The sequence below is a fragment of the Convolutriloba macropyga genome, chromosome 2 (genome assembly GCF_964194025.1).
Source record: "Convolutriloba macropyga chromosome 2, txConMacr16.3, whole genome shotgun sequence".
NCBI lineage: Eukaryota > Metazoa > Xenacoelomorpha > Acoela > Convolutidae > Convolutriloba > Convolutriloba macropyga.
The window spans coordinates 49,850,291-49,862,476 of record NC_134469.1 but is presented as its reverse complement, the minus strand read 5'-3'; the positions used below and the strand labels follow the sequence as shown (position 1 = coordinate 49,862,476).

Genomic DNA, 12,186 nt, shown 5'->3' with positions numbered 1-12,186 from the left:
TTATCGTCAAGCGAGTCAATGACTGAATAAAGTTCTTTTTTAGTCACAGTTCTGAATGTGAATTCAGGTATATTAAGTTTATCAGGGTATTTACAAGCAATATTCGAACCTTTGAAAACTCCTAGATTAGCAAATGCTCTTTTTAGACAATTGACAATGTTTTTTGGTTCCCTTGAAATTTCACCACTGTCTAATCTGATTTCATCAACCTTGACAACTCTTTCACTCGGACTGGTCTTTTGTTTAATGAATTTCCATTGTTCCTTACTTGTTGGTAGTTTTTGGAAGAAATTGATGCAAAAATTGTTGTGCGCCTCCCTTAGTCTCCTATTAACTAAGTTTCTTATGCGCTTAAATTCACTGTACGTCTCACTGTCAGGACTTCTTTTCCATTTATTGAACAAAAAATGTTTTTGGGCAATCAAATGTTTCAATTCTTGTGTTAACCAGGGCTTAGAATTCTTAGAAATTTCTCCCCTTTTTTTAACACTCTGAATTGGTGCGTGTTTTTCAACAATTTTCTCAAAAATATCGATGAATGAATCAAACATATCGTTGCCATTCTCACATTGGTACATTCGAAACCATTCGGCCAGGGCAAGATCTCTGTTAAATTTAGAGCGTGAGAAAAATCGAAAACTTCTCATCGTTATTATGTTGTCACTCTGAGATTTTAATGGGAGGTTTGATTCGAAGATAACAAGAAAATGGTCGGAGTTAAAAGGGGTTGTTGTGACATTGTAGGCAATTATCTGATCTTTTGAAACAAAACAGTGATGAGAAGCAAACAGTGATGAGAACAAAACTTCAAATGAAAGCAAACACGTTTTATTATGCGAGTAATTAGGCAAAAAATACACCCAAAATTATTCTGCACTTGAAATCAATTAGTAACATGTCAACATAACCCATTACCGACGCGCGATTGCCTCTCAAACACCTGACATGGGGCTGACTTTGGTTGTAACAACTAGACCCCAAGCTTGACAAAATTGCTGTTCAAACCACGAGTTTATATCTCCATGATAGCTTCAGAGAGAAGTTAGCTTAGTGAATAGTAAAGATATGAGAACACTTCACAGCTACTTAACGTAGACCCAACCATTTTCCGTTTCAGAAGCCAAGCAATCATTATTAAAACAAAAATTGCACTAACGAAAACAAAGAAACATGAACCAAAACATGCAACATACTTTGTTTGAGAGCAATTAAGCATTATCAAGTACAAACAACTTCAAATTCAAAAAAAACGGAGACGTGATACAAGACAAACAACAACTGCATACAGCAAAGTACACCTCAGATCATGGGAAAGAACATTGCAGATATTTAGGATTTTACTAGAAGTAATCAAACACCACTTGAAGCACGATAAATGTTGTTCACATCCTTAATACTCACACATTCAGATTTTAATGCATTTTCAAAATCTTAGCAATACATCAAAACGTGGGATAAACGACAGATAAACTGGGGAATCAAAGAACGCTTCATGAGAAAAAAGAGCATAACCGACTAACGTCGGGTGAATTGCTCTCAAACGACCGGCGAGCGGTTGGCTTCGTCAGTAGCTAGGCACGGTTTAGTGAGGCTAGCTTTAGCTTAACTGAAGGGGCGGAAGTGAGCGCAGCGGGTGGGGGGGGGTGCAACAAGGGGGCTGATGGGGTGGCAGCAGTTTGGGGGGGGAGGGGGGAGTCAATCTCAAAGAACTGCCCTTCGCACCATAAGTATAGGTCTCCAAAACAGATTCTGTGAATCGCATACTTGAAGACTAGTGAGCTGAAAGGCTCTAAGAGCACTTAATGCCCTCTGAACGCTACCTGTATCCCGTTTTTGAGGACGAAAAGTCAAATGCGTCAGACGAAAAATTGGTCAAGCGAAAAATCGCATAAAAAAGACCGACAGGACTAATATAATTGATACAAATTTCGTTTGAGAGCAATTAAACAAAGGTCAAGAGATCTTTCTGATGAAATCTGACATTTTACCAGCTGAACTGCTAATCACTCACTAGTGTTTCAATGTTAAGAAGATAATTTTCAGTAACTGCATTCCGTAAGGCTAACTTTTTCTTGGGGATAATGTTTTGGTGAAAAAAAAAAATGCAGAACAGTATAACTCTTTGTATTAAAAGCAAGCAACCGTTCTCTACGACAAAAAAAACATTCTGAAATTGAAAACTTCCTTTTGAAATAAGGAAAATAAACTCTCAAACAAAATTTAAGAGAACGTTACAAAAGAAACTGCCCCTGCAATTTAAATTTGTACAGTACAAAAGAAACATTAGCTAATTTAGAAGTTCGTTTAAATTCAGCAGAATAAGGAACGTCTAATTTTATTTAAAAAATTGTACCGGAAAAATTGTACTTGTAATGAATATATTATATTTGAATTGTACTCTTTAACCAACTGGTTATGAAAATAATGAAATTATAACCGGAAAAAACAGCAGTTATCAATAAAATCCAACCATTTGAATCAGTCACCAATAGAAAACATACCCGGCAGATTGCCGGAAAATAGCCGCCGTTGATTCCAATAAGCATGATTGGGATTGAAATAACAGAAGATATTGAAAAAAAAAGATTTTTGTAAAAAAAAAACATTTTTTAAGTCCGATTTATTTTGATGGCATTTCGTATTTGAACATACTTCTGTTTCTTAGAGAGAGGCTACAGGGGCTACTATCAATAACAAGAAGCATTAGAGATGGTAAATAAGACTTATAGGAACGACGTTCAAATAGCGGGCATCTAAAATTGGACTTTATGGGTTTATCCCGTTTCTATTTCTGACTTCAATTTTTATACTGACTCTGTTCATTTTGAATTGCTTTGCTTAGCAACTGATGTTCAAATTCACTTTTAGCAGAATGAGAGAAGAGAGAAACTAGCCTAGAGAAGTCAAAAAGATTTCACGCAAAATGTTGAAAAGGCGGCAAAATGAGGTAAAGCGAAACATTTTTTTATTCGACGAAGTAAAAAAAAAAATAGGAGCGCTATAATAGCCGGCTGAGAAGATGAGGGCGGCTATTAAACATAAGCCTAATATTTGCCGAATCCCTCAAATTATTTTTTGTACACCTCAACTCTACGCCACTTCGAGAATTGTCAGTACTTACATAATTTACGGCAAACGTCTTTGACTACTTCGAATACTCGTTTGGAGAAATCCACTTCGAACATGTACACTTGCATGTCTGGTAACATCACCTGGATTGGGTGCACTCTAGGTGCATACTCGAGAATATCTCTGGCTGATATTTCCCAATTGTCAAGAGTAAAACTGCCATTCAGTAACCATACATTATTCTTTGGCCACCACAGTGCATAGTTGCTCCAGTCAATTTGAAGGTCTAAATAGCAGTAAAAATAATCTACGTGACAAGTATGCATATAAACAGAACTCTCATTAAATAATTAGGGGTCAGAAAAACATGCAATTAGTAAAAAAAAATTAAAAATTTTAATACATGGAAGATTTATGATTTTAACGGGAATCTACTTTAAGCGGTTTGAGGCATGTTAAATTGTCTTTCTAAAATAACAATCCAAATGAAAAATTGCAGCATGTACATTTCTTCCCCAAATCAACGGCTGATCGCAGACAACAAGATACAAAGAACTGTTAATAAAGGCCACAAACCTGCTTTGCGCGATATCATGTCACACAAATTTCCCACGTGTGTATGTCCATTGACTTCCACAGAAACTTTGCGCGGGTGTCTCTCAGCGCCTGGCAGGCCAACAACTTCTACAACAATCGGCCACAATGGTTCCGCTTCATCACCCTCCGCTCTGATCATTTCACACTCTGATCAACTTCAATCTCTTCTTTATTCAGTTGAATGCCAATTAATTGAACAACCCAATTGAGAATTATCTTAATCGTAACTTGCGCTGACCATGTATCTCAAAAGCGTATACACATCTGAAATTGAACTCTGCGTGAACAGACAAGAATGTCTCAATGCATGGTTGAGTTCACAATATGCAAACGTTGCTACATCTAGATGTCTAACGAACAGAGTCAATACATTCGTGCGTCGAAATTTCCTCGACACTTGTTTGCTTTGCAATAAAAACTGACTCATAGTATGCTAAAAGTGTCCCAAGACAATGGACATTGAATTCAGATATTTGTTCTGTGAAAATTTAGACAAAAGAAAGGATAGAAAACCATTTCTAGAAATTCAATTGAATCGAAACAGACACCCAATTCAAATAAAAAGATGTGATTAATTTTGCCAAATTGAACAAATTAAATTTGGGTCCGGCCAGCAGCAAGCAAGTGAAATGAAGATATCAAATAACGAGGCACTTAAGATCAGATTTATCAGAAGTACTGCTCACCAGAGGAAACTAAAAGCCATATTATTGCTGCTGCGACCCAACAAACTACTAAAAACTATCTTGCAATTAGGGCCTCGCTTGTATCATGAAAAGCATTCCATCGTATTTTTAGTCAGGCAGGATACATATTAGAAAGTCTTCCTGTGAATAACTCTGAAGCCTTCTGAATCGTATTCTTTCTTCGACACCCACATCTTTTTGAAAGTATCCAAGGAGGCAAGAATAGATCCACCCATCCAAGTGGAGTAAATTCTCTCTCTAGGAGCGGAAATTTTTATCTTTGCATCTTTCGGCGACACCTTTCGCAAGTCACCCAACAGTCTGTCTCCGAATCCTCTAAAGGACGTAGTTCCTCCTGATAGGACAATATTACAATACAGAGTCTTTCTCAGGTCTAGATCTGATTTCGCTATTGAGTTCCCCAAAAGTTCATGAATTCCATCCGCCTCGCTGCCAATTTGATCGGGTCTGAAGAGTGCCTCCGGTGCTTGATGACGGCAGCTATGGATATCAATTGACGTTCCATCTGGAAGCTCATAGGTCAGCTTGTCATTTTCTTCCTTCGAAGCATTGGATGACACGTAGCACGTCTTTTCCTTTATGTCCTTCACGATTTCTTTCTCTGCAGACGACACAAAATTGTGACCTTCTTTCATCAGCAGCATTTTCAGATATTTGGTCACTTCTCTTCCTGCAACCTCTGAACGCATAATCGAATGAGGAAGAGCAAAACCTTCGTAAATTGGCACTGCATGTGATACTCCGTCTCCTGAATCCAGCACAACACCTGTAGTTCTACCCGAGGCGTACAAACTCAAAACTGCTTGAATAGAGACGAAGAGTGCTGGAATATTAAACAGCTCAAAGAAGAGTTCAGCAGCCCGCTCCCTGTTTTTCCGAGGATTCAGTGGAGCTTCTGTCAGCAGTACTGGATGTTCTTCAGGAAAAATTGATAACTGTTCCTTAGAGTAAATATACTGCCATATTTTCTCCATATCATTCCAGTCTTGTACAATACCATGTTCCATCGCATATTTGATTGTGAGCAACCCGCGATGTTCCTCGGCTTTGGGTCCAATGAGAAAATCTGCATCGAGTGTGCCCGGTTGGATCATGACTCGCGGATGTTTTGCCCGCCCAACATAGCTAGGAAAAACGCATTTTGGAACTTGGTCACCAGCAAATCCGGCTTTTATCGTCCCCGAACCATTGTCAATGACTACCGGTTGATTCGCTAGAAGGTCGTAGCTATCCATGTTTTTATGTAAGCCACATCCGATTCTGCAATTTAAAGGTTTATCATTACAATACGACAAAATTGATACTTCCAGGAGACAGCTGACTGACGTCAGACGAATTACGTTTAAACTGCAGGCGAGGAGGGCATCAATTGCACCCACCCTCAACAGGGTGGTAGATTCACTCGCCCCTTGCTTTACGGAGATTTTAGGGTCTCTTTCATTCTGAGGGGATGTTAGGGGGGGGGGGGGGTCTGAAATTAAGGGCATTTCCACGCCATTCTTTGATCAGCTTAGAGGGCATAGAAAAGAGTAGCGCATACCAGCTAATAAAAATTGTCGTACATGTACCATTTTGATCTTTTTTGTTTGTGCCCCCCCCCCCCCCAGTTTAGTGGGCGCATATTATTTGCGCCACCCAGACGCACTTGCCATATTTTTACATGATGATTTACTATGTAACGGCACGTGCTCTGCAACTGGGGGGGGGGGGGGGGGGGCGCATAACGTACGGGGGGTGGCACGAACGGAAAAGATCCACCATTTTTTAACAACCGTAGTAATAAAATCACTCCTCCGCAAAACAGCAATTATTTGCTGATCCGTAATCATTCGAGCTCTACATTCACAGTGCTTAGGTGATCTGAAAGATATGTCAATATACGGCGTGGCCATACTTTGGCTCATCGATATGCTTAATTAGGATCAAAATTTGACTCATCAATGATACGCAGATGACAGTAAAAAAAACGGTAGCCTTGATTCGCTACAAAGATCACTAGATAAGCCTTATGCTTACCTGATGAGAACAGGCGTAAGAATCAGGAGTCCAAGGAAGCAAAAACGAGACCCCGAGCAAAAGAGCTTAGTAGAACAGATCAGAAGTAAATAATGAGCCACATATATATAAACACTCAGATTAATTAATGCCCAGACTTGTTACCTATAAAAGAGTGCAGCCGATCCTAACAAAACTCACTAATAGCTGGGCCAGAATAAGCTACTAAACAGAAGGCCTGAATTGCTCCGAACGGTTATTATAAACAGCAATGAAATCAAGATCCAAAATCAATCTTATGCTCTTCAGGAAAATTAACAATGACTGGGTTGAATGAAGACTGGGAGGATTGACAAAAAGGCTAGGAAAAAGCTGAAATTGTGATTGTTACTGTTAATGTCCGAAGTACTTTGGAACTCACGCAATAAGGCTCCCTTGCAACTTCTTGTCCTAAATAAAATCAATGGCGATATTTGTCTAACCGAAAAGTGAATCTATGCTGCAGTCCCAAACGAACCTGTTCTTAAGGCTTTATAAAATCTATCGTAAGGACAAAATCTCCGACAAGAGGAAAACACAACATTGAGGCGTCCTAATTGATGTCAGGGAAACCCCAAATGCAAAAGATCTCTCCCAGTCCAAAATTATTGGACAGTTGTAATTACAGTATCCTCAAATAGCTTGCTTTAATTTCAGGTGATTATACTCCAAAAAGCAGACCTTAAAGTTGGAATTTTGAAACATTCTATCACCTTATTTATGAAAAGGTGACCAAATGCCCCTTGGCTTTTGCGAACTCACCTCCTTGGAAAAAACTGAAACATCTCATCTTAATAGGAATTGTACATGCTTCATCGAAACTGAAACGGATTAAAACGATCCCGCACTTTTATCCGAAATCATAGAGTCAATAGTAGAAGCTACTAAGAAGAGCAATAAAAAATCAAACTACAAACGAAAATGAAAAATTCCGCTCTCAATATGGTGAGTGAAATCCAGAAATACCCAAGAGCAGTGAAGCAAGCAACACCGTATCCCAGTTGCAAGATCTTGGGGCAAAACACAGCGTTATACAACTGGAAAAAGCTGAGCATTTTAAACAGTTCCTCCAGAATTTATTTAGAACGAGTCTCTTTGATAATGCCAAAATAAACTTCCCTAAGGAACTACATAATACAATGCTGTTGCACAGATCCAATAAGCTTATTCTTTCAAAAACTGGACGTTAATAAAAACAAAGGTTTTCATGGAATAGGTGTCTGGACATTGAGACCACTATCCGCCAAATTCAACGTTCAATTTTAAAAACTTTATCTCAATAAAGGCATAGTTCTGCCCTCCTGACAAAATTATACTGCCTCTCATGTCCATCTAACAAACATTTGAATCAAACATTTGAATTCGAGTTCGAGTATTCTGGTCTGTAGGTTTGTTGCCTCTGTCGACCAGCTCCTCCGTGTTGTCCCTTACCCTAGGACAATTCGCGGAACATCCTGTGTTGCCAGTGTCTGTCAAGTCGTGTCTTGAAGATACCCAAGCTTTCACTTGACACGACGTGTTCTGGTAACTCGTTCCAATCTTTAGGTCCATCAACTGAGAAAAACTTTTTCCTCAGCTCCAGTCGTGCTCTTCTGATGGAAAGTTGCTGCCCATGTTTCCTCGAGTTTCGTTCGATAAACTGAATTAGATTTCCCGTAGCAGATTCGTCGTACATTCCATTGATAATTTTGAAGATTTCTATCATCCGGCCTCTTTGTCTTCTGTATTCTGTGGTTGGTAGCTTGAGTTCCCTGAGCCGCTCTTCATAACTTAAACCTCGCAGGGATCCAACTAGCCTTGTGGCTCTTCTTTGAACATTTTCTATACTGGTCTTATGCTTTTTAAGATTTGGATACCAGATTTGGTTCGCGTACTCTAGGTGGGGTCTGACTAATGCTTTGTACAGTTGTAGAAATACTTGTTTGCTGATGTTAATAAAACTTCTGCGGATTAGGGCAAGAATAGAGTTCGCTTTCTTCAACTTCATACAGATGTGCTCTTCGAAACTAAGTTTGCTGTCGGTCATTATTCCCAGGTCTTTCTCTTTGTACACAATCTTAAGATTTTGGTCTTTGTTAAGATTGTACGTTCTCTCTGATGTGGTCTTCTTCTTTTATGTCAATGTCATCTTTACACATTTCTCTGCGTTGAACTCAAGGAGGCTCGTCTTCGACCATGCTCGGAGTTCTTCTAGGTCTTTCTGGAGGACTAGTTGATCTTCTACTGTTGAGATCTCTCTGTAGAGCTTTGCGTCGTCTGCGAACAGTAGGAGTGGGGACTGAACCACGTCTGTCATTGAGTTGATGTAGATGATGAACAAGACTGGTCCTAGTACCGATCCTTGCGGTATTCCGCTCAGTACTGGTTCCCATCTTGAAGGAATTTCGTTTACCATCACTCTTTGCTCTCTTCCATTGAGGAAGCTTCGGATCCAGTCGTGGGTTTTACCTCCAATTCCAAGTTGATGTAGTACTCTGAAGAGTCTCTGGTGAGGGACTGTGTCGAAGGCTTTTTTGAAGTCAAGGTAGATAATATCCACTTCGTTATTCTTATCTAGCGCTTCTGTCCAATCGTCCATTGCTCTTAAGAGCTGCAGTGTTGTCGACCTTCCAGTCATGAACCCATACTGTTTCTGACTAATCAGGTCGTTTGTCAGAATATGGTTCATGAGGTGTTTTCTTACAAACTTCTCCATAACTTTGCAGCATACGGATGTCAGGCTCTCCGGTCTGTAGTTAGCTGCGTCTTTCTTTGGTCCTTTTTTGTAGATCGCTGAGATGTTGGCCCTTCTCCAGTCGTCGGGGACTGTACCTGTTCTCCAAGATTCGTTGAAAATTTCTGTGAGATATTCAGCTATTTTTTCTCTTGCTTCCAGCAGAACTCTAGCGTGGATTCCGTCATATCCTGGTGATTTCGTGTCGTCTAATTTTTTTAGTTGCTCTAAGACTTCACTTGTTGATATATAGATGTTGTCGTCGATTTGGTCTCGGTTTGTGACTGCAATGTCCCAGTCTGGTTCTTCTTCGTGGACAAACACAGATGCGAAGAACTTGGATAACGTTTCTGCTTTCTCATAGTCACAGCTTGTCGTGTTTCCATCCTCCCTCTCAAGGTCTCGGGATGGTTTCCCTTGTTTTCGTTTTCTGGTTGACGAAAGACCAAAACGCTTTCGGGTTGCTCTTGCACACCGCTGCCACAGTTTGTTCTTTTTCATGTTGGCGTTTTCTAGTTAGCTTCCTGATCATGTTCCGTCTTCGTGCGTACTCTCGATATGACCAGTCCGAGTTCTCCTTGATGAACTGCTTCCCTGTCTTCTTCTTTTGTTTGATGGCTTCTCTAGTTGCGGAGTCAAGTGGTAATCTACTTTTTTCTCCTCTTGTTATTTTTGTCAATGGAACGTGGTTCTCCACTGCGGTCTGGATCGTGTCCCGGAAGAGCTCCCATTTCTCGTTTACATTTTGGGTGACTGTGGAGTTGGTGTCTAATTTAGATTTCAGGTACTTTCTGATGGCTTTGAAGTTGGATTTCCTGTAGTTTTGGCGATACTTGATGTCAGTTCCTACAGTTAGAGCAAACGATGTTTTGGTCATTACATGATCGCCTTTTCCTAAGGGTGCACAATGGTCTATTCTCTTTGGTTCCAGGGAACTATGCGTCAGCATTAGATCTTGCAAAGATGGTCGGTTGTTTCTGGCACTTCGAGTTGGCGTCTTCACATGTTGTTCCATGAAAGAGTCCTTCACGGCTTCCAGGAATCTCCATTCGTTGCTCTCTGCTTCGCCAGTTGCACGTGCCACTTCCCAATCAATATCTGGATAATTGAAGTCGCCTACCACTATGAATTTTTTCCTTGATCTTCCGATATTTTTCAGATACTCGTTGATTTTCGCGTTGTTTTCGTCGCAGGATCTCGGGCTACGATACATGTTTACTACTGTTAAAGTGCTGCCGGCTAATTTGATCTCAAGTTGTTGGATCTCGGTAATGGATTCCTCACTTATGAAGTTATATTTTAGGTCGTCTCGGATGTAGGTCAGAAGTCCTCGTCCATTTTCCTTTGGGTTCATATTGGTACCCTCCAGTGAATAGTTGTCAATTTTGTGCCATAATGGGTCCCATGGTAGAGTTGAGTTCTTTGGTTTTGCCTCTGATAACAGGATAATGTCCGGTTTGACAGTTGATCCCTCAATTTGTATCCTAAGTTCTGATGTCTTCTGGGCACTTAGTGTGTCCACGTTGCTGAACCAGAGTTCGAGGTTCCGTCTGTATGTTTTTTTCTGGCCCTGACTCTTATTATGGTTTTCCCTCGGACGAGGTGCACGTAGTCTCCTGTTTCGTTTGCTGCCAGGTTTTTTGCCCTCTGTACTAGTTCTCGGACAATTTCTCGATCCTTCATACTTCGGTCTGGAGAAACTCTCAGGTTGACGAGTCGTTTTTCCTTCCCCTTCAGTTTAGTCAAATTCTGTAGAGCTTTTGCAACCTCTTCCTCTGTCTCGAATGTTACCATCAGTGGTCTATCTTTTGCATTTGGGTCATCTTGGGTGGGTTTCTTACCAAGTCTCTTGCATTTTTTGGCTCGTAAGTCTGGTAGTTCAATCTCGCACAGTAATGAGTCAACTAGTTCGTCGTCTTCTTTGAGTCTCTCTTCTTCTCCCTGTTGGTTGTCTTCCGGTGCTCTGTGAATTACAATGTTCTTCCTTCGTCTACTTTCTTCCTCCTGTTCTCTTTTCTGTTCGGCAGATGCTTCTAGGATTATTTCTTTTATAGGTTTCACCGGTTGCTGAGGAATAGGGACCCAATTTTGGGCGGTAGATCCGCTCGATTGGGGGGACTTCTCTGCTCTTCTGTCCGTTCATGAAGCAATAGAAGTCATTCATCAGCGCTTTGATCGAGTTCATCGTGGTGTTTAGGTCGCTACGTAGTTCTTCGACATCATTCCGTGGATGTGTTGCCTCTTTTATCGTTGTCCTGGCAAAGTCGATACATGCATCACAACACCAGATAACTTCTGGTCTGGTCATGTATTCATAGGCTGCGCTTGGCATGTTGATACATTTGATACAGTAGTGTTTGCTACAGCGGTCGCATTCAATTATCTTGTCATTGGGGTCTATAAACAATTTCTTGCATTTCTCGCAATTCCAGCCATCTCTTTCCTCTCCACTGGTAGAAGTTAATTGTTTCGTCCGTTTGGGTGGCATTTTCACCTTGTCAGGGGCGAGTATACCACCACCTAGGCCGCACCGGAACAGAAGTTCCAGGAAGCTACCAGAGCAGAGGTATACACGCGCTAGTGACTACTTGGAGTATACCACCACCTAGGCCGCACCGGAACAGAAGTTCCAGGAAGCTACCAGAGCAGTGGTATACACGCGCTAGCGACTACTTGGTGCCGGTACTCTTGTTTCTCTTCTTTTTGTTCTTATTCTTTGAAGGTCGTTTCCTTTTTGTTTTTCTTTCGCTTCTCTTCTGAGATGGGCGCTTCCGTCCGGAGGTCCTGTTCCGAAGAACGATGCTCTTCAGGTTATTTCTTCTCTGGAGCACTCTTGTAAGAAGCCCTAACTCTATCGCGGAGTCCGGATGAACCAATGAAAGCTGTTTCCGATACCACCCTGATCGTTGGCGTCTCTTTGATAGTAACTTCTTTCCTGCGTCGATCACCAGGATGTCAAGCTTTCTTAATTCCTCTAATATGTTTGGGGATCCTAGTCGTTGACAGTACACTATAGCCGAGATTCGATCACTGAAACGTCGCAGTAGTTCAACGAGGCTGGAGACG

At 40.9% G+C, this 12,186-nt stretch overlaps 2 protein-coding genes across 3 annotated transcripts in view; both read right to left on the bottom strand.

Annotated features, from left to right (window-relative positions):
* LOC142358736 (fermitin family homolog 2-like) overlaps window positions 1–12,186 on the bottom strand; it is a 184,877-nt gene that overhangs the window by 51,745 nt on the left and 120,946 nt on the right. For both annotated transcript variants that reach the window (XM_075410281.1, XM_075410282.1), the window contains exons 2-3: window positions 3,646–3,930; window positions 3,122–3,355 (exon numbers count right to left, since the gene is read on the bottom strand). In XM_075410281.1, coding sequence (XP_075266396.1) covers window positions 3,122–3,355; window positions 3,646–3,805 — 394 coding nt within the window. In that variant the 5' untranslated portion in view covers window positions 3,806–3,930. The remainder of the gene's footprint in view (window positions 1–3,121; window positions 3,356–3,645; window positions 3,931–12,186) is intronic.
* On the bottom strand, window positions 4,179–7,225 carry LOC142358734 (beta-centractin-like). Its single transcript, XM_075410276.1, has 2 exons — window positions 7,170–7,225; window positions 4,179–5,633 (listed from the first exon to the last, which is right to left on the bottom strand). Exons 1-2 carry the CDS (start codon window positions 7,190–7,192, stop codon window positions 4,481–4,483), a joined length of 1,176 nt encoding a protein of 391 aa, XP_075266391.1. The 5' UTR covers window positions 7,193–7,225; the 3' UTR covers window positions 4,179–4,480.

Bases quoted from the DNA above. Each gene is read 5' to 3' on its own strand.
- LOC142358734 (XM_075410276.1), bottom strand. From the start codon at position 7,192: ATGTTTCAGTTTTTTCCAAGGAG. The intron at 5,634-7,169 runs GTGAGTTCGCAA...TTTAAATTGCAG, and splicing joins TTTCAGTTTTTTCCAAGGAG to AATCGGATGTGGCTTACATA.